Raw genomic sequence first — 22,254 nt, forward strand, 5'->3', positions numbered from 1 at the left:
TCCTACTGTTTGCATTGCACCCCGACTAACATGAGCACAATGATCGGCCCAGACAACCAGCATACGACAATGAGTGCACTTCCAACACTGACAAGCAAGGGGAGGAGAACATATTAATGCGATGATGAATGTACACGAACAGTTGCAAGATCAAAGAGCCTATAAATGGAACAGAGTTAAGTTACACACTGACAGAACAAAAATATGACTTCCTTTCATCCCATCATTTCCCAAATTTCCATCAGTCTTCATCTCAATCCCACACTACGGCCTTTAAAAATGGGAAATTTCAGGAAGGACAGTAAATGGTTGTCAATGAGCAATTCTATTATTAATATCTCCCATAAAATAGTTGTTGCGGGCTTCTGTATGGCTAGAGCAGGCACACAACAAATGATCGCATGCATTCAGACTGGATATCATGAACATGATGTCCAATATTGGTGAAGTGGAACATTATTTCCAACTTTTCATTGGTTGGCCAGGTTTTCCTCTATTTGTATTTATTGGTTTATCAGCTTGTATACAAGCCACATTGCCACCAGGTATGACCACGGGTATAAAAAAAAACAGTTCTTGTGAATCGGTGAAGTACAAAAAAAAAAAATTTCTTCAATGTGAATAGAAAAGTTTAAGTGGATACATTTTGCAATGCAAATATATTGGTTTCTTCAGTTCTGTCAAACTCTTATCACAGCAAATTGACAACACGGAGATTGTCCATGCGGTGAATGCAATTATTCAAGCAGTGCTCCAAAACATTGTCATTTCCATAAAGATAGGAGCAGCATTGCGTTTGGAGTTTATATTGTTTGGTATAATTATTTTTGCTAAGGGAAAATACATTACACTTGAGAATTACTTTGTGCTGTTTTTGTTTATACAGGAAGACTGAGAATTGACTTCATTTTGTACTAGACAGCTAAGCAGTCAAAATGCATATAATGCTCTCGGGAAAACGGTAATGTGTTTTTTTTCACCTTTACACAAGTTTCAAATGTGCGGAATTCAACAGGCACAAACGAATACACCTTCGTTTCCCTCCATCTCTATCATTCATAGCGGCCCCGTCTTACATTGCATTTTTTTGTTAAGATTAAATGATGACGTTTGCACTTGGAAATTCTTAAAGAGTTATCAAGTATGACGCTTCTTGGCAGAGGAGGACTCGGTTACATGCTGGCATTACATGGACTGGTGCTTCTGGAGAAAGCAAACAGAAGGAGCTTCAAAAGCAGCCATTTGAGTCTGAAAATATAAACCACTTCAAACGGGACAGAGCAGGTCTGTGAAGTGAAATAACATTCGGCACACAAGAGAGTAGGAGAACCATCTCCTTCTATAACCATATCAACTTACCTATATCCTGCAGCCCCCATAAGTGCATGACAGTTTTTACTGCAGGGACGGCCAACTATACTTTTGCCTTAACTTGAAACTTTTTGTTGGTTACCATTAGATACAGCTTTTCCACCTTAGGGTGACTACCCACTAGCGAGTGCGAATTTTCTGCGGTTTTTTCTCCAGGTGTCTAAGGGGCTTTTTAATGTTAAAAACGCATCGGTGCAAAAATCGCAATTTACCGTGAAATTGCGATTTTGCGTGATGCGATTTTAACATTAACAAGTCCCATAGACCCCTGGAGAAGAAAAAAAAACGCTGCGAATTTTGCAGTGAAAAAGGGCTGTAGTGGGTAGTCACCCTTAATAAGGCGATTTTCCCATGTCACTTCTTTTCGATTCCATTACGGACAGAACTCACACAGGAAAATTGCTCTTTTCTTTGAATGGGTTACTTCACAAGAGTGATTTTTCTCTCGGACCGATAGTCCAAATTTCAAAATGGCTGCAGGTCCTATTTGTGTGCGATTCTTCTTTAAGAATCACCTATTATTTTCTATGGGAGCATGAAAAAAAATTGCATAACACGCAACATGAATTTTTAAAGCATTATACTAATACTAATATTTTTTTCCTCACGTGTGAAAAACGTGAATCTGATGGAAACTGCACGTTTTTAATCGTGAAGCTGTATTGTACATGCAAGGAAATTGCAGTGAAAGTGCCAGTAAAACGGTTAGTTCTTTACTGACCTACATTGCACTCGCCTGTGTGAATATACCCATAGTCTTATATAATTGATCCCTTTAAATTGTGGCCAGGGAGCAAAATATCCACAAGTCAGGGGTAAGGTCAGGCAGCCATGACAGTGGGACAGCGCTCCTGGATTGCTTTTACAGATAACACAGTAACTCAATGAGAAATTATATGGAGCTACATTGCTTTGCACTACAAAGTTAGGAAAAGTCATAACTTTACCACTGTAACAAAATCAATCAGTTATAATAATGTATATCTAAATTCATTTTTTAAAACCTATTACTGTAAAGATGTAGCAGATAGGATAGCACGCAGATCCACTTACTACTGGAGTTCTCCATCTATAGTATATGCCATAAATTAATAAATGCTAAAGCAAAGGAGTTGTAGTGCTTTTCTGACAAACAAGCTCCTTTGGCCCCATTGTGTAGTCTCAACTTTTCACAAGAGACGCCATGATAGCTTGATTATTAGAGATGAGTGAGTATACTCGCTAAGGCACATTACTCGAGCGAGTAGTGCCTTAGTATCCGCTCGTCTCTAAAGATTCGGGGGGCGGGGAGCGGCGGGGGAGAGGGGGGAGGAACGGAGGGGAGATCTCTCTCTCCCTCTCCCCCCCCCGCTCCCCGCCGCAACTCACCTGTCACCCGCGCCGGCCCCCGAATCTTTAGAGACGAGCGGGGAGATACTCGGCTAAGGCACTACTCGCCCGAGTAATGTGCCTTAGCGAGTATACTCACTCATCTCTATTGATTATAATTGACTTTTCCGAATTTCGTTAAAGAAAACTCTTGCATTTCTACACTAGATGGACAAAAGTATTTGGACACTGCATGTTTTTCAGAAAAAGTGCTTTATTATTCTATTTAGCAACTTGTCGGCCCTTCTTTTGCTTGAATTACACCGGTAACAGGTCGAGGAATACTTTCCACAAGTTCTCTATCAGTCTGGGCAGGAATAGCTCGCCATTCCTCGTGCCAGGCTGTGAGAAGAGATTGTTCTGAAGATGGGCATGGGTGGTAGTGTCGTACCCGTCGCTCCAGTTCGTCCCACGATCGGATGAATGAATAGTTATTACAAAATGAGCAGCCTTTTCATTTTACCCATGCCCTTCCCAGCATACCGTTCAGCAAACTCAGTATTTGCATATTTGCCGATTTTCTGCAGTGTCCAAATACTTTTGTCCATATAGTGTATTTTCAAAACAGGATCAAGTAAATATGATTCTTCTGTTTACTTCGGTTGAGTATAACTGCAGATAGAGATGTCTACTGTCGCACATGTGCCTTAAATGGTATTTACTCCTGTGATGAAAGGAACCTAAGTACTGAAGCTCTTGTAATACATATGTACTTAGGAAGAATTACAGAGCTGTGACCTGCAGACTTTACCCAGTGAATGCAGTATTGCTTGTCTACACGGAGCTTTAAAAGCAAGCAAATGCAAAGAGCTTGATCTTAAAAGCAGTTATTGATCATACACAACCAATACCCATCCCACAGCTAGATTTATAGAGAACTTTCTGCTGAGTAATCCTACCTAAAAATAATTGTTTGGTTGCACAGGAAATGTACCAGTATGTGGAGTAAGGCGGAGGGTCAATAGGATGCCGTCAATATTCCTGCTTGTTTTACTTTAATATCCTCATTTAAACATAAGTACGAAAGCAGTAAAGGAATACACCCAGTGAATAACCAATACCATACCCTGCTATAACGTGGTTGCACTCCGCCAGGTGTGCGCGGCTTATGAAGTGAGGTAAGCAAATCAGCTCATGAAGTGCATTTCCATAAGTGGCAAGGGGCGGTATTTTGTGAGATATCAAATAGTTACCAGTCTCCATACAAAACATTGCACTGCCCCAGCAACAGATATGACAAATACAGTTCTAAGGTATTACATTCTCCTGTGCAGATCTCTAGAGGTTATTTCACAGAAGTTACATGATACACGTGAGGATACAATAGCTTGCATGTATAGGAACATAGTATGTGAGACTGAAAAAAAATTACATGTCCAGTTCAATCCATTATCTTGCAATACTGATCCAGAGGAAGACAGAAAAAGGGAGGAAATATAGATTAGATATTAGTAAAACTTTTTGACGGTGAGGGTGATCAATGAGTGGAACAGGTTACCACGGGAGGTGGTGAGTTATCCTTCAATGGAAGTGTTCAAACAAAGGATGGACAAATCTGGGGTGATTTAGTAATCCTGCACTGAGCAGGGGGTTGGACCTGATAACCCTGGAGGTCGCTTCCAACTCTACCAATCTAGGATTCTAACCCCATGAAGTAGAAGACAATTTTCCTCATTTTATGGGAAAAAATATCTTCCCAACTCCAAATCTGGCAGTCAGAATAAATCCCTGCATCATAACTCTTCTGACGTGATCTAGTGAACACAACATATGATATTGTAATATAGTACTGGTGCCTGACATTGTATATGGGAGCAATATGGCATCCTTTTACAGGGCTATGCCTTATTACGAAGGAGCATGAGACTGACACTATGAGCACCACCAACGTAAGGATTGTCAGTATGGTCTTCACCATACTGGGTATGATAATGCAGTTTAGAAACCATGACCAGGGCATTTAGTGACAGTCTTAACATCTCAAAACACATGCATGTGTGCCACCTAATTCAAACCCTCTCCCCACTGCCAACTGTATGGGGTCGGGAGGAGTACAATTTCTTCCTCCATCTCCGGCGAGAGAAAAACTAGAATAGACCCCAAACTCATAAAAATATAAAGTAAACTCAGTTAACAACTTTTGTGTTATCAGTAGAGATGAGTGAGCGTACTTGGCCACGCCCCTTTTTCGCCCAAGTACCGCGATTTTCGAGTACTTCCGTACTCGGGCGAAAATATTTGGGGGGCGCCGTGGGTGAGTGGGGGGTTGCAGCGGGGAGTGGGGGGGAGAGGGTGAGAGAGGGGGCTCCCCCCGTTCCCCGCTGCTACCCCCCGCGCCGCCACACCTCCCCCCGGCGCCCCCCAAATCTTTTCACCCGAAAAGTACTCGAAAATCATGGTGCTCGATCGAGTAACTACTCGAAACGAGTACATTCGCTCATCTCTAGTTATCAGGCATAATAGTGCTTTTTATAGCTAGAGAGCATTCCTTTTTCACTGTGGAATGGATTATTGTATTCTGCAACACTAAAGATCGGGAGGGTATAATTTCTCCTTAAAGAGAGCACCTAGGAGGAGACTTATAAGGCCATCCATGCTTCTCTGGGAAATATACAAATAAGGAAGGTGGAACAATATCTCTGCAGCACTACCTATTGGAAGGCAGCATTCCTGCAAACCAATGTTAGACTCTTTATACAAGCCTTATAACAATGTTTGGGAATTGAAAACCAAAAGCACTCATCAGTGTGCAGTAGCTTTCAGGCTTGGCTAGCGAGAGGCCTATGACATCGGTCAGGAGGGGAGAACACTGAAAAAAAATGTGACTGATTTATTCATTATAAGAGGGGCATTTTATAGGTTAATGCAAGTTTTAAATACGGTTTCTATACTCCTCATAATCAGCATACCTGTTCCAGCTGTAAGGTTTTACACCTGTTATGTCTGGGATTTTGTAATGAATTATGCTGTTACAGCAAACCGTCAAAATATTTCTACTGATCTTCAGTGTCAATCATTTTCTTTATCCTTGGGGCATAAGGAGGTGTCCATATGCAGGTGTGTGAACACGCCTCAATCATTTACTGCATATGTAAGGTCCCAAATACTGAACATTTTTTCTCAAGTGAACAAATAAATACATTAGTCTGTTAAATATTTCTAATTTATACGTAGAGCATAAACTACATAAAATAGCTCCTAGGTATGCCTGCATATGTTTATACTAAAGATCCCAATAATCATAGGGCAATCAGACCATGGCGTAGGGACATAGGTGTCTTCTCACAGCCCTTCTGGGTGCTCTCCTTGGGGAGAGACAATGCCATCCCCGACCGACTTACCCCCTAGATGTCTCCACACACTTTTTGGGTGCTCTCCTTAAGGAGAGACGACACCGCTCTTGACCCACATCACAGACCTCTCACAGAATAAACCAGAAGCCTGCTGCACCCTGATGAGGGGCAATCACCCCGAAACAGCTGTCTGTGTATGGGTTTCTGGCTTGGTTTCCTATTCCCAATCATTGTTAGGACTTGTTAAAAAGTCATACAATGATTTAAAGAAATGCTGCCATCCAATAGGTGGTCCTGCGCAGGTATTGTTCCATCTTTCTTATTGACATAGTCACCTACATAGGTAATAACGTTGAAAAAAGACACTGCTCCGTCAAGTTCAACCTATAATTGCACAGTGTTGACTCAGCGGAAGAAAAAACCCTATAAAACATATGCCAACTGTCCCATATTAGGGATAAATATTCCTTCACAGCTCCAACTAAGGCTCCCTGCACACAGGATTTCCCGCAGAATTTCTTTCTTTTCTCTATTATTGTTTTTTCCTCCACGCTTTCAAAAAAATCATAACCCTTTATATATCCACCAATGTAGCTGTCTGAGGGCTTGTTTTGAAATGGACCATATAATGCACTGTAAAAAATTTTTTAAAAAGTGGAGTGAAATGAGCAAAAAAACGATACCATCTTTGGGGTGGGTGGGGGTCTTCTTTTTAGGACATACACATTCTAGAAAAAAACGACATGATAACTTTATTCTGTGGGTCATTACGATTACTACAATACCAAATGTATATATTTTTGTGATGTACTACTTTAAAAAAAATTAAATATGATTTGTTTTTTTATTATATTTTCTGATGCCATTTTCTGACAGCCATAACATTTTTATTTTTCTATAGATATAGTTGTGTAAAGGCTCACTTTTCATGGGATGTCCTGTAGTTTCTATTGGCTTGGAGTTTGTATGACTTTTTGATAACTTTTTATTCATTTTGGTTGACCATCAATACTGGTGTTGTGTTTTTTTCTGATGACAACCTGTGTGAGGGATAGATGATGCGTTGCTTTGATAGATTGTTCTTTTACGGTATCAGTAATACAAAATATGTTTTGGGGTTTTTGCTTTGATGTTTTTTTTTATTATAAACATGGAGAAATTCCTTTTTTAACTTTTTTTCCCTGATAATTAATAAACTTTTTTTTACTCCCTTTTACACGTATTGGAGTCCCCTAAGGGGAACTTGAACTTGTGATCGTTTGATCCCTCATTCAGCATAATGCAATACTATAGTATTGCATTATACCATATTCTGACAGGCAGACTATCAAGGTGTGCCACAGGCATGTCTTGAGAAGCAATCAGTCATGACAGCCCTAGGGGCCATCAGAAGTTCCCAGGCTGACATGACAACTGATTGGCGCCTTGCAATCTCATTGTGAGAAGGAAATCAGGACGCTTGAACACCGATCGAGGCATTTAAATAGTTAACACCCTCGATCAGTGTGATTGATGTTAATGGCTGTTGTGGTTGGGCGTCAGCTGTCAAAGAAAATCTGTACCCACCGTATATGGAGTGGGATCAGCTTCAAATCCACTCCATGCAAACCCTGTGCACCCAGGACATAACTGTATGCCCTGTGGGCATGAAGGGGTTAAGAAAGTTTTCCAGCTTTAAACTATTGATGACTAATCCTCAGTGAAAAAGAGCACCAGGAAATGGGAATTGTGCAATACCAATGCAGGCCACTGCACAGTGTACAGAGCTGTCTGCTTTCCTCAGGATAGGTCGTCATTAGTTTAACATCACTGCATAGGGACAATACAATGACTTGGCAGCACAATACAAATAGAATTATTTAAAAAATATTAAAGATACAGAAGGTGAACGACCAGCACAATCCAAGCTTTACAGAAAAATTATTATTCGCCATGATCTCTAATCTTAAGAACTCCCGTAGTTTTACAAGAAGCTGTCTACAAGTTCAGTTGCAATAAGAAGTGCACCGTATACGAGGTCACATGGAGACATGGCAGAGGGTACTAAGTACAGTATGTAATGTATTGGCAATATTGGATTATGTGTTATAAGGTCACATTAGTGAAATACATAACTGGTGTCATCAGGATCTATCAGCCCCTAAAACATTTCAGAAGCTGAAAGTTACTGATGACAGGTACTTGATGTAAGAGCAAGGCCAGTAAATGAGAAGCAGGCTGTTGGAACAAACAGAAGAAGCAGCAGAAGGTAAGCTAAAGAAAAATGTGGAGTATGAATATGATTCTACTGAAGACAACCCAGCGTATAGTAAAAAAATTCATGTAGGTGGCCAGACTGAAAAAAAAGCATTCCAGTAACCCTCTAATCCTTGCTACATGTCTAATAATAAAGCCTACCCACTTACATCTGTCATATTTGCATACAGAACAGCAGACACCATTCTAAAATATATGAGAGATTGCTTTATGCTCTGAGTAAACTTCTTATCAATATCAAAACCTGAAAGGAGAAATTATATGGCAGGTCCGCTTCCAAATTTCTTCGGTCCTTCCTCTGCTTTAGGCACATTAACACCAGCTTTAAAGGGGTTTTCCAAGATTTTACTATTGATGACCTGTCCTCAAGATTAGGTCATCAAGAGTTGATCAGCGGGGGTCCTACTGAATTCAATGGGAGCTGTGCATGGAATATCATCTAGGGTCTCTGCAATATAGACAGAGCTTTCGGCTTCCTGCTCTGTCTGCATTGACAGCAAGCCTGGCGAACCGCTGATCGGCGGGGATCCATGAGCAGCGGAACCATAGTGATCAACTATTGATCCATTGGTAAGGTCATCCTTAGGAAAGGTCATCAATACTTAAATCCCAGAAAGCCCCTTTAAGGGTACATTCACACGTAGGGTAATTTGTGCGCATTTGCCACAGCGGAAAATCTGCATCAAAAACGGTGTCAAAATCTGATTTGGATGTGATTTTTCACATGGTTTGATGCCGATTTTGGTGTGCATTTTCTGCTGTGACAAATCCGCACCATTTCGGCTATGTGTGAATATACCCGAAGTTACACGACTAAGTCATGACTGGTATTTTGGTTACTAGGGATACATTCTCTAACCATCACAGTCTTTTTTATGGAGTTGTCAGGCAGCATGACCCCAGCAATCAGTCTGTCTTGTAGGTCAAATGCTAAATCTAGAGCTTTCAACTTAAAGGAATTTCCCAGTATTTTTCCTTTAGATAGGTCATCAATATCAGATCGATGGGATTCTGACTCCCAGCCCCACTGCCGATCAGCTGTCTGAAGGGATTGTGGCACTCGGAGAAGCGCTGCATGCTCTTCATTGTATACTAGGCACAGTGCCATACATGTATAGAGGTGGTGCCTGGTATTCCACTTCAACTCCATTCACTTGAATGAGACTGAGCTGCATAATGGCTATTTGACCAATGAAAGTGACACCACAGGGCAAAAAATAAGCTTCATCCTGAGTGCCACAGGCCCTTGTAAGAATTGTTCATCAATATTTAAAGGGGGTAGTACTAAGGTTACTATGGATAGGGGATAACTTGCTAAATGGTGGGGGTCTCATTGCTGTGATCCCTGCCGATCTTGGGATCGGGGGTTCCATATCCCCTATCCTCCCCACTGCAGGGTTATTGCACCCATCGCAATGAGGAGGAGACTAAATGAAGTGTTGTTCGCACAAAAGCATCAACGCTCTATTCGCATTCAATGTGACTGCCAAAATACCAGAGCGGCGCCCACTCGGGTATTTACTTGAGCCTCAATTAAATTAATGGAGCACTGACTGAACATGCTTTCTTCATACTGACTTTAATGCGTGGGGTGAAGTAACTCCCACAGTGACAAGACAGAATGGAACATGGGAATCTCATTCTGCAGATCGGAGGGCGTTTGAGCAGTGAGACCGCCACCAATCAGCAAGTAATCCCCTATCTCATGGATAGGGGGTAACTCACAATCTTGGCACAACACATTTAAGTCCTGGATAACCCCTTTAACTGAAAACAGAGAATAGAAAATAGGGGAAGAAGTAGATAGTGCAAAGGTTGTGGTCACTCGGGAGGATGATGGGGCCCAAAAATGTCCTCTGTCTCATATGAAACCAGTACTATGAATGATGCATCCTGAGGATCCGTACTAACAATTTTTGCCTTTGGGGTTGAGGAGCTTTAAGTTACTCCTCTGAGGTAAACATAGCAGGACTTTTACCATCCCTTACGGCTCCATTAACCTTGCTTGCAAAAAACAACTTTATTTAGGAGGAGAACTTGCTGACATTTATCAATTTCAGTATGGTCTACGTTGATCAGAACACATAAGAAGTGTTGGCTCCATTGTTTGCTTCAACAGCCGCTAAGCGGAAATCAATTAGAAAATACTTTAAATGTAAAAGAAAGGTTCCTACTAATTATTTCATGCGTGATTAAATCATTTACAGTTTTATCGGAACAGCACAGGAGGGATTTTGGAAAGTGATTTGCCTTCATCCAAATAGTGTCCATTCTAGAATATGTCCCATTTGCCTCTGTACAGTTGTAAACCTAGGAGCCAAAGCCATGTGCCTTTGTATGAGAGAGCAAGTAAATGGTAAGCATAAATACAATAGGATTATCTAGCAAGCAAAGTAATCGGAGCTCATAGCACCCGCGCTCTTCATCTCAGTTTACTTCATGGACAGACATAATCTAATAATGTACGGTAAATGACTAGACTATGAGACAACCACTGATCTTAGGGAGTCGGATGAATGTCCTATGAATACTACTGCCACAACAGTAAACCATAAGATGCTATAATATGTTAAGCCACCAGCAAATCGTAAATAAAAAAAGAACGATAAGATGTTAATATAGATAAACGCTTACTATGTACAATGGCTGGATGACCTAACAACTAAACTATATCTTATCGGAGACACGATGGCGCAATAGATTTTTATGGCGTCTGGAGCATTAGCTACTGTACGCTTGGAAGGCTTCAATGCATGCGAGTCCATGAAAAGACGTTATATGTCATTTCTGTTGTTTAAACAAATATTAGTACAGCCACTTAGTAAACTATAGGAAGCGATATACAATGCGGTACACTACATAAATATATAGCAAGCATATAACAGCCATGTATTCTAATAGTTCCATGGTCAATCTCTTCATCATGTATAGGTTTAGAGTTGTTGCTCTCCTAGCTGGATGGGTCACACCAGTGGCTTACGGGGCTTTTAGGTGGAACGAATATTGTTCAAAAAATCATTAAAATGAGCAAAGATGAACGATAATCGTTGGGTCTTAACGCGAGACAATGACTGAATGATGAACGAGAATCGTTTACTTTTCATTCGTTGTTCATTTTATGCAGCATAAACCATCGTTGGCTCGTTTGCTCTTATTCAAGCCAACAATGTATCTGCCTGTCCAAACGGGCTGCGTGAGCGCGAACAAGGTAGACGTGACGCCACTCGTTTGTTTGTTCAAACGAGAATCGGCTTGTCTAAAAGGCCCCTTACATATGGTGCACATTATACATATATGCATGTATATCTCTGATGCATACAACTGTATGCCATATGCTCATTGACTTTTATTGAAGCATACCTCTGTACTAAAAAAATACTTCTTGATTATGCTTACTACACAGTGCACTTTCCATATGCTGACAAATATTGCTTCCGGACATATGAAGGAAAGATACGCTTTTGGCCTACGTTAGGCCTGTTAATAATCAATGGACAGATTCGAGAAGCTTAGATAAAACCTCCAAGTTGTTGATTTGCCCTCCTATTTGGAAGACAAAACTCTGTCTGAATATAAATAAATCAGTATTTAAAAATATGGAGAAAGTGATAAAAAGAAAAATATGAGAAGTTATGAAATAGAGACAAGGGGGGTGCAGACGTACGCTACAGTATTCTGCTTCACTTTGTAACAGTTTAAAGCCATATGTGACTTAAAGAAGTTTTCTATGACCTTACTATACCATCCTCAGGATAGGTCATCCATAGTTGATCGTTGTAGGTCTGCTGTTTTGGGCACCCCAGGGATCAGCTGATGTCAGGCCAGCTAGTAAATCCGGACTGATCGGGCCAGCTGTCAGTGGGGATTCATTAAATTAATTGGGAGCTGTGTCTACAAATACCAACCCGGGCCGCTGCAATGGGGATAGAGCTGTCAGCTTCTGGTTCCATCTCTACAGACAGCTGACCTGATATCAGCTGATTGCCCAGGGTCCCAAGTGGTAGACCACCACTAATCAATAGTAAAGTCCCGGAAAACCCCATTTAAGGCGTAACCTACTTGGGGCGGGAAGTTTAACATGTCAGACAATCTGTCTCTCTAGGCTTCTGATATATATATATATATATATATATATATATATGTATCAAAAGGAGTCCGTACAAATGGTGAAGGCCCGGGGGACTTAATGATAATAACCTACCATCTCGTAAACTATCTATTTAATGGTTACCACAGTGCTTGTAACCATCCTCTGCAAACACAACAATCAAAGGCAAAGGAAACCTATTTTGCTAGGTGGAAAACGTGTCCAGGCTTGGAGATATTTGGAAGTAACAAAGTGTAATGATCTCAAATCTATGTATAGGCATAATCCATGGTAAAGACACTGCAAATGGAATTGTTCTTGAATTTTGATTTTGTTGTTAATTTATCTAGCTTTTACAGATGAAGAGGATAAGTAACTGTGAATAGCACGTCAGTAGATTACTGTTCAAAGGGCATGACTGAAATCTACTTGCTTTGTCGCTCTACAGAAGCATTATGGCCTTTTAATGGAATCATTCTGACTTTAAAAAGCAAGACCACACAGCTTCAGTTGAAGCCACTTAGTTTTGGGAGGGGTCTATGAGACTAACCAGGCCTAAAGTGTATTCAAGTGAAGTAGCCCAAGGGAAACAATTAAAAAGAATCTATACTAAACAGGAAGAACGTTTTATTTCAAACACTAGGTAAGTATAGACATATACCTGGAACAGCCATCCTGCATTTTACATTACCAGTATGGAAAACCTTTATTCCTGGGGCCACAGATTGCATGTTGCAAATGTTGTGTAATCTTCATGTATTTCAGATGGCCATTTAACACATACAATACTTCATTAACTTATATAGAGTATTTTAAGATTTGTATTAATCTAAAGAGGATCTGTCATCATAGTATGGGTCATAGAATCATAAAATAGTAGAGTTGGAATGGACCTCTAGGGTCATCGGGTTCAACCCCCTGCTCAATGGAGGGTCCACTCTGCTATTAGCCAAAATGGCAGAAGATTTTGTTTTGGTCTAAAAGGTGCGATTAAAGAATACATTCACTAGGGAAGTACTCACTCTGCCCCCCTCATCAGTAATTTATAGATGTTGGGTGTCAGTAGCCGTCAATGACTGTGAGGGGATGGAAATGGGGAGAGACTAGTGTCCGATGTATTCTTTGATCACTTCCTATTAGCCAAATTATGCAATGTTTTGGTTAATATGGGAGAGGACTAATTCCCATACTCTGCTGCTCTTACTCCAAATAGAAGTCTGATGACAGATCCACTTTAATCATCAGACCAACAATGTAGTAAATGTTTTATAATCTAAGGGGAATTCCCACATATTGGATCTGACTGGATTAAAGAGTTGCAAGTGAAAATAAATGTAATTTTTTTTTAAATATAAACACGTCCTACTAAATAAAGCTAACCACTACATAAAAGGTAATGTTTATGATACAAAATATTATCGATGATAAAGGTACCTCTGTTCAAAACTGAAAAAAAACATCACGAATGGGAAAAAACAAATATTCGAACAAGGATAAAAAATATATTTTTATCCATTCAATGAAGTTTCAGGAAACCGAAAAGCACACAATGTGATCAACCAATCACTAGAAATATGTAATACTCTAAAACGGCTCATCCAAACTCCAGAGACTGATGAATGATTGCTGCACTGGACAGTGTCTGGTCTAAAAAAAACTGTAAACCCTATTCATTACCATTATTCTACTTTCTTTGCTGACCGAATGTCAGAATATATTGTAATCTGAAGGAATCCTGTGTCCAACTTTCATGAGATTTCCATGCAACTGCTAAGCTACAAATCTAAGAGACACATGCGGTGAAAAAAATCTCAGTCATGTGAAAGGTTCATGACTTGCGTTGTATGGAGGTTCTGAAACAAAATTCTGAATGTAGCCCCAATCTTACTGCTCCTTGTTAATAGAAAGTAAAAATATATTTATTGAAGATTCGTAATTAATGAGGATCGATTAACATAGTACGTGGGACGAGAGCACCAAGATATTGGTTTGTTTACATGTACTAATCCATAAATCTGTGCTATGGACACAATACATTCATTGATTTCCATGGATATATTCCATGACAGATAGAATGGAAGTAGAAGAATCCAGCAAGACATCCTGTGCTACTTCCGCATTGCAAATCAGTAAGGTTCGAAACACATAAGCGGCACCGAGCTTTTTAAACCTGTTATGAAATAAAGTTGCAAGTTTTATATTTTTAGCCAAGTTCCGGATTATTCTATTTCCATTCTATCTGTGGCTATCCAGCTGCCACTGCAGGATTTATCCACTGCACTGCTTGGATTTGGAATAGGGTTCATCCGCATCTGACACAATGAGCTGAATTTCAGTCTTTTGGATGTTTGATGTATTCCATGACCCTTAACAGCTTTAAGCAACAGGCCATACACTTTTGTTTGGTCAACTACCGCCCCCCCCCCCCCTTCCCAACATGCACAATTTGCCTTCCTCATAAACATGCATGCTCAGATTGGTCAATCATACCTGTTTATTGCTGAAGAAAAGGAGGGGGGGGGGAAGTAGCAGCTAGACACCTTCTGGAGAACAAAGTTTTAGGCATCTTACTTTCCCAAGCACCTGCGATCGCGGGACTGTCCGGTAGCTCCACCATACACATGTGATGATAGTGAGAGTCAGCTGTCTGGAAGAGTTTACGGAAACAAAGATTCCCATCGCTATCTAGGAGACCAGATCTCTAGAAGTTACTTTTAACTGTATGATAGGTAAGCTAGGTCACATTTTATTTACTAATTGATAAGGAATGCCCTCGTTTTATAGTTCCAGGTACCGTACTTCACTACGCTTAGAATTTTTAGTATTGGAGTCTATTTCTGACAAATGTAATAACAGTATGAGGTCAATGTGTACTGCTATGCTGCTACGTTCACTTTGTACTTAGTGAAGGATCACAGCATACACTCTACTATCATTTTTGCTCAATTGCCAAAAAGATTACATTCTTTTGTGCATTTGCCAAAAACTAGAAATATTCCAAAAACAATTTCAACCCTGAATATTAACAAAAAAAAATATATCAGATAGCAGTCTTTCATCTGCTTGGCAGTCTCATGTTTTACTGTCTCGGAGTCGTCTTATATGCAAAGCAAAGACTGAAGTATTATCACCCAAGAAATGTCAGAATTCTAAACGTTTTGGGAAGTGTTATTAATTTACAAAACTGTGATAGCAATAAAGAAAAAAAAAAGAAATCCGTAAAATAAGGCATTCTTCATCCAAGAGGAAAGGACACGGTCCATTCAACATGCCTAGGTGTTTAATGTAGCCAGATAAAGGCATGGGCTTATCCATATAAATCACAGCCATGAAAAGGACCTTTATATACAATCCTCTGTGGCTGAATAGTAGCTAAGACTGTTGTTTTCTTGTAGAATGTAACCTCATTCTATTCTGAAATCACTTAGGCAAATGTTCCTGTTTCTGCCCTGCTTAGATAGCTTCTAAACTGTAATCTAAATCATGTCTTGAATGGTCCCTTTGCATAAATAAATAATACAATCCATTTAGTGGCAAAAAGATAGATTATACAGCCAGCTCACTCTTCAAATCCTTCAATACACCCTCTCCACATAGAGCGATGCACGTTAATGTGGAATATAGCAAACAAAAAAAACATATTGATGTCTATAGCAAGGGGATGACGACTAGCCAACCTCATCCAGTCATTTAGATATCATCCTAAAACGTTTAGATGCAATCTAGAGGGGTTCTTGTATAGGAGTATAGGAGCACTCAATCGCAAGAAGAATCCTCAAATGTAGTCCCAATCACTGTGGTTGAGTTAGTCAATGGCTAATCTCTTTTGACATTACAGGCTAAATGCTATATAATGATATCTGGCAAAACAAGCTTCTAATGGTATGTAATGATATTAAATACCAGACAGGATGGATAATAGGACAACAGAACGCCATTACTGTTTGGGTTTGATCGCTGAAAGCATGAAATATTATATTCTTAATACTATAGTATTCTACTTCATATTTCTTTATGTTGACACACTGGTCTACCAGCAATGGGAAAAATGAACTCAAAAGTCTCAAAAGCTAATTTAAATGATCAAGAACGATCATTTAAAATGATTTTAATGATAATAAAATGATTTTATTATGAAAAAAATAAAGCATGAGATCAAGAACTACAGAGATAGCTGTTGATGTTGCTCATGACCGACTAGAACATTGAAATTACTACTGACTGGCAGACCTGAGACTCTTGAGCTCCATAGAAAACAATGCAATATCCTAAGATTTCAGAATATTGAAATCAGGAGGTAGAAGTAGCAAATGAAGAAATGGTTCCAGAGCGACAAGTCGGAATATGAAAACCAACTGGATAGGCCCATGTATACGACGATGTAGAGGTTTACTTTAGGTAAACCTAGAAGAGCCAACATGAACAGCAACTCCATGACGTACTTCTATTATCAAAGAGCAAGATGTTGGGCAAATCAGATTTCTTTCCGTTTCGCTGTTAGCCGATCGGCAGCCTCAGCCTGTTTTGCAACAGGTACATTTGTTTTATGGCACCTTGTATCTGCTACTACATAGGCTACGGCATAGAATGTGATTTTCCACCACTTCTTTCCATTGATAGAACGCTAATAGAATAATTCCTTTCATAAAAGGAGATAATCCAAATAATAGGATTACGCCAGGAAAGGTTTATCAAAGGTGAAGCTATACCTTATTAAGCATTAGATGACCGTTTACTTATTTTTTATTTCTTTTTGACACTTTTGGTTTCTAAGAAACAAGACAATAATATTGAACAGATATACAAAAGAAAAACAGTACTAGCCTTAACACAATGGGCCTGCCGTGTACCTTAAAAATGAGTAAGATCTTAAAAGTGGATTTCACACAGCAACTTCTATCTTCTTCTATTCTCCTCAACATATTTACAGTCTAAATGTAAAATTTGATATTGTTCTCCTCCACTAATATACCAGTAAGCGGTCTTCTTGACATGCACATTGGCAGTTTGTTGCGTCAGACACTCTTTTGTCTGTGTACTTAAAGCGGCTTGGAGCCCTCACAAATATGATCTTAAATCTTCTTAATACCTCCTAGACTCCCTTAAAAATAATGAGACAAGTCCTTTAAATCTGCAGCCAAATATCTCCATTACATGATTGCCATGAAGTCTGAACGCGCATACCTAAAATAACACCCTACATACAGTAATCCATTAAAACTTTTACCAACTGGTTAAACAAAGACAACATTGTCCAGATCATTGTGTGACTGCTTGGTGTTCCTTCTTTACTGTGCGCTCTATGGAAAGTACACCCCTAGCCAGACAAGTAAACACACACCAGATGCTTTATTAGCGGATAGCCATACAGACCTTTTTAAATGAAAGATATGATTGATTTAACACGTGAAACAATGAACCTGCAAAGCAACAGTTGTACGTAAATGACAATCTTCATCTCGTCAGCGCAAATAACATAGATCTGATATATAAGACAAACAGCCATGACAAATGTAAAGCTATGACGGAGTTATAAAATTGACTATTCTGTTATTGTCACTTTGGTAATACTAAGGTTTTTAATAAAGAACCGGTCAAGAAACAATGTCAAACAACAAAAAAAACAAAAAGAACAAAAAGAAGTTCTTGTTCTTTGACATTGTTTCATGATTGGATCTTTATTGAAGACCTTCCATGTACACAAGCTGTAGTAACAACTTGCACTTTGTATATATGACTTTAATGCCAGTATATCACAAGAATATTTTGTGTCTAAACAAATTGAAATAAACCAAAAACTGAAAATTAGTTTTCCCACGTCACATTTTACACATATGATCAATACGTATGCTCCACTGTCAAAGAGAAGATCAAAAACACGCCCCAAAAAAGCCGCGATTCCTCAACTCAGCCAAAACATTTTCCAATTGTCCACAGATTAACCTTCTTGCTTGGCCAAGTGTCGTGTACCAGTTAAAGTGTGGAAAAAGTTGTTACTGGAAATTATGAGAGGTGCCTGCCTGAAAGGAGGGATGCAAGAGAGTGATAACAAGTAAAACCAAGACAGATCTAATTATTGCGGCAGAGGAAATGACTTAGACAGGGAGTAAGTAATGGATGTTTTAAACTTTTAATTGCACATCTTTGAGTCTGCTTTGGACCAAAAGCACTTCATTATGTCGCTTTAATCTGCTGTGCTCTGTTCTAGTGCTCGGGGCAGCAGACCAGCCTCCCTGTTGTTTTTGATTTCACAGCAAACTGACCAACTACAGATGGCATTGGATGAATGTGTTAACACCTTCACTGCCCAGCGCCAACTCCCTATCATAGAATCCAGAATAGCAGCTCTATAAAAGATATGTATGGGTAGGATACCCATTCAGATTTCATACGCATATTTATTAGAACACATATAAGTAGATAGGACTAGAAAAAATTTCATTTCTGTATGTATGACAGGGAATCACTATAGATTATTATAGTTATAATGTGCCTAAAGGAGAATAAGACTAGGCACAGGCTGTAAGGCAAACTAAAAAAAAAGTCAAAAAGCCTGATTTTTAGCAACGGAAGCCAAACTACTTTTACAATCTCCTTGTCCAGAAGTAAATAAGTTGTTCAATAATGTTGATAAGGACAGTAAGAAAGCGGAAGAAATCTCAAGCAAACTTGCGTTTTACAGCTCCTATATTAAGAAGTTTTTGAAATCCCATAAAGTACAGAATAAGCAGCAATGTCCTGGATTTTAGAGGTCTAAGTAGATTTTGGCGCCAAGGAAGCAGGATTAGAAGTATAGTTACACGTCCTCATCATCATCATCATATATTAAAGCTTCAAAACATTACAAATGCTACAATTGCTTAATTTCATGACATATTGTAGCATATTATGAATTGGATTTTATATTAAAATACAATTTCACGATTGACCGACAAGACGGAAAACGTATAGTATTTGTATTAGGGTTACACTTTTAATGTCTGCACTTGAATGAGAGATTTAAAAAAAAAAAAAAAAAAAACAGTACGTATGTGACATTTATTATATGGGGGCGGAATAAACAGGTTTGCATTAAATAGTGAGAATATTATTCGTCGTAACCTAAAAGTGCTTTCTAAATTAGCCCCATTATATCAAAAACTGAATGCAGAAAATAAATCTACTTTATACTTGTCAGGAAAGCTGAAGCATTAAGTGAAATATTATCGTACTCTGTCATATACATTATGCAGCAGCTACTAAATCACAGAGGGCAAAACTTGAAGGATCAGTTATTGTTTAAAAAAAAAAACTCTTCTGCAACCTACAGCGAAATCCTGAAAGATCACATAAAACCTAAGCAGTTGCTCCGTCCTACACTTTAAGATGAGTGAATGACTTTATATTTTCTTGCTTAATCCAAGTGCGCAAGATTTGGTTACTTTAGAAAAACTTTGTTGGGCTGCCTGCCATTTCTGGGGCCCCTCAGATTATTTGCAGGAAACAACAGTCTGTATACACTCACCTTAGTGATTATGTAGGATGATCAGAAGATCAGCGCCCATGTGAAAAAGAATCCATAGCCATAGAATAATTGTGCAGTCCCCATATATGTATGATATATATGTGCTTGTAGTTTAGTGGTTTTTTTTTTTACAATACAAGACAAAGGCTATAACTACGGATGGGAATGAATCGTCACACTGCAAACTGTTACCAAAGTTTCTAGCAGTTGTAAAAGTTTTACTACTATGGATTTAACCCAATTTTGGCCACAGTAATTTTTTTTAAAATTTATCTATCCTTTGTGAATTCAACAGTTTTAGATCTTAGGAAACAGAGTTCTTTAGTATAGATAAACATAGACTGTATGAATGCAACCACAGAAAGCACAAAAGGTTAATATATCTTTCAAAATAGCAAAAACTCCTCTCAAAAAACAATATGCGTTATACGACCAAAAGGTTTTTGTAAGTTTTTAGAAACACCCCAGTTAAAGGAAATGAAATGATCTTAAAAAATAAAATAAAAATACACCCAGTAAACGGGCAACAGATTTTTACCTTTTCGACAAATTCTTCGCTACGTTGTCGTTTTCGCCCAGTTCCTCCTCGCCTGTTTCTCTGGTTTAATCGAATCCACTTTGAGACCTGGGTTGGAGATTATAGAGTTTGTTTAGAGAGATACTCTACTTGTGTGCAGATGGCCCATGTGCGTAAGAAACTATAAACAGACGCTACACACATTTTTCCATTACTTCACTGAGTGGGGGGAAAAAAAAAAAACCCTTATCCTCTTCAGTCTGAAATTATGTTCCTAAAATATGCATACTTCATATAGTTGATAAGTGAGAGAATGGAGCCTTATCTCTGGGAAAAGCTGCTCTGAATAAAGAGGACGGTAATCTCAGTAAACTTAGCATTCTTTGGTGAAATCATTCACAGCATTGGAGCTCAGACTGCAGTCTCTTGTTTCCATCCCTGCTCTCTAATGTGTAGACAGGCAATAACCTGTAATCTCCTGCAGTCCTCGATGGAACATAAAAGACACGGGTTCTCATGAAAACTTTTATCTCCTGTGTTCTAGGAATTCATTCTAGTCAGTGTACAGCAATCTACACTCCACCAACTAAGATTCAAACCCTGACCTTGAAGAGTTAATATTTCCCGAAAGAGATTTTATTAGCTATGGAATTCGATTAGATGGTCAGAAAAAAAAAATAGATACATACAGTACTACATTTCTCAAGGCACGGGAGGAAATTACCTTAATTCTGGAAGACAAAGGATGTTGCTCCCCTACCCCTGGCACTTTCCTAACCAGCCTGTTCACTTGTGTAGCAAACTCTCTACAACTCTAGCAATGGCTACAATGTAACATCTTTTTTTCCCCATGTTACAAAGTAAATTCCATGTCACTTAACAATTCCACAAAGTATGCCATGTCACTTTGAAGAGTGTTGAAGTCGCACGATTGTGAACGGCAACAGGTTACAGGACAAAAAGATACAAAGAGTATAAGGGAAAAAGGCATCTTCCTCATGCCATCCTTACCTCTTGTTTGACTTGCTGCACTAGTCCATTTCCTGTCCATGTCTGGCTTTCCTCCAGCAAGGGCTACATAAGGAGACACAAAGTAAAAGAAGAGCAATCTTTTTCGTCATGAAGGCAACCAATCAGCGGCACAAATAATATCATGAGGAATGTGTCTGAGAGTCTTGTTCATCTTGTGTCTACACTGCCAGCAATCTTCCCTGCGAGCTGACAGGCAGCTCTGGGCTGGTGAGGGAGATGCGGCCTCCCCTCCTTCCTTCCTCAGCTGCCTGTCTGCAGGGAAGAATGGTGAAGGAGGGTGTACAAACGTGTCTAGAGCTTGTGCTGTCTACTAGGGAGGAGCCTGCACACTACAAGGCTTTCGGGGCAATATTCGTTCAGTGTCAGCCTCGAATACTTTGCTTGCATGATTGCGCTCAAACATCCAAAAGTTTTTTTTTTCTTGTTTTTTTTTTTTTTTCCTCTCCTCTTTACAGAAATCCAATGCTGGATTACTTAAGGAATGCGCAGGGCAGCAGTGTTTAGACTATCAGCTATTAAATAATCAGCAAGCACTTCGCAGCTCACACACACCTCATGCTGCTAAATACCTAGAGGAATACACCTTGTGCACCAACACCCTGCCCCACGGCTACAGCCCAGACACTAAAGTTATGTAAAGTGTGCAATGACTTGGGATAGAGCCCGCCAGCTGTTAACACTACTCACAAATTATCGGATTTTCGGTTGATGTACTAAATCTGGCCACGCACATGTGCAATATAATACAGAAAAAAAAAAACAATACCTAGAAGAAGGGTGGGGAATTACAGGGGAAAAAAACCTTTCATATGTATTGCCAATTATG

The 22,254-nt window shown here is 39.3% G+C and overlaps 1 protein-coding gene across 3 annotated transcripts in view; it reads right to left on the reverse strand.

The window, feature by feature from the left end:
- Positions 1-22,254, reverse strand: part of AOPEP (aminopeptidase O (putative)) — a 342,915-nt gene that overhangs the window by 69,701 nt on the left and 250,960 nt on the right. For all 3 annotated transcript variants that reach the window (XM_066604087.1, XM_066604085.1, XM_066604086.1), the window contains 2 exons: positions 21,408-21,470; positions 20,418-20,504 (listed from right to left, as the gene is read on the reverse strand). In XM_066604087.1, coding sequence (XP_066460184.1) covers positions 20,418-20,504; positions 21,408-21,470 — 150 coding nt within the window. The remainder of the gene's footprint in view (positions 1-20,417; positions 20,505-21,407; positions 21,471-22,254) is intronic.

This window comes from Eleutherodactylus coqui, chromosome 5 (genome assembly GCF_035609145.1).
Source record: "Eleutherodactylus coqui strain aEleCoq1 chromosome 5, aEleCoq1.hap1, whole genome shotgun sequence".
Classification (NCBI taxonomy): Eukaryota; Metazoa; Chordata; class Amphibia; order Anura; family Eleutherodactylidae; genus Eleutherodactylus; species Eleutherodactylus coqui.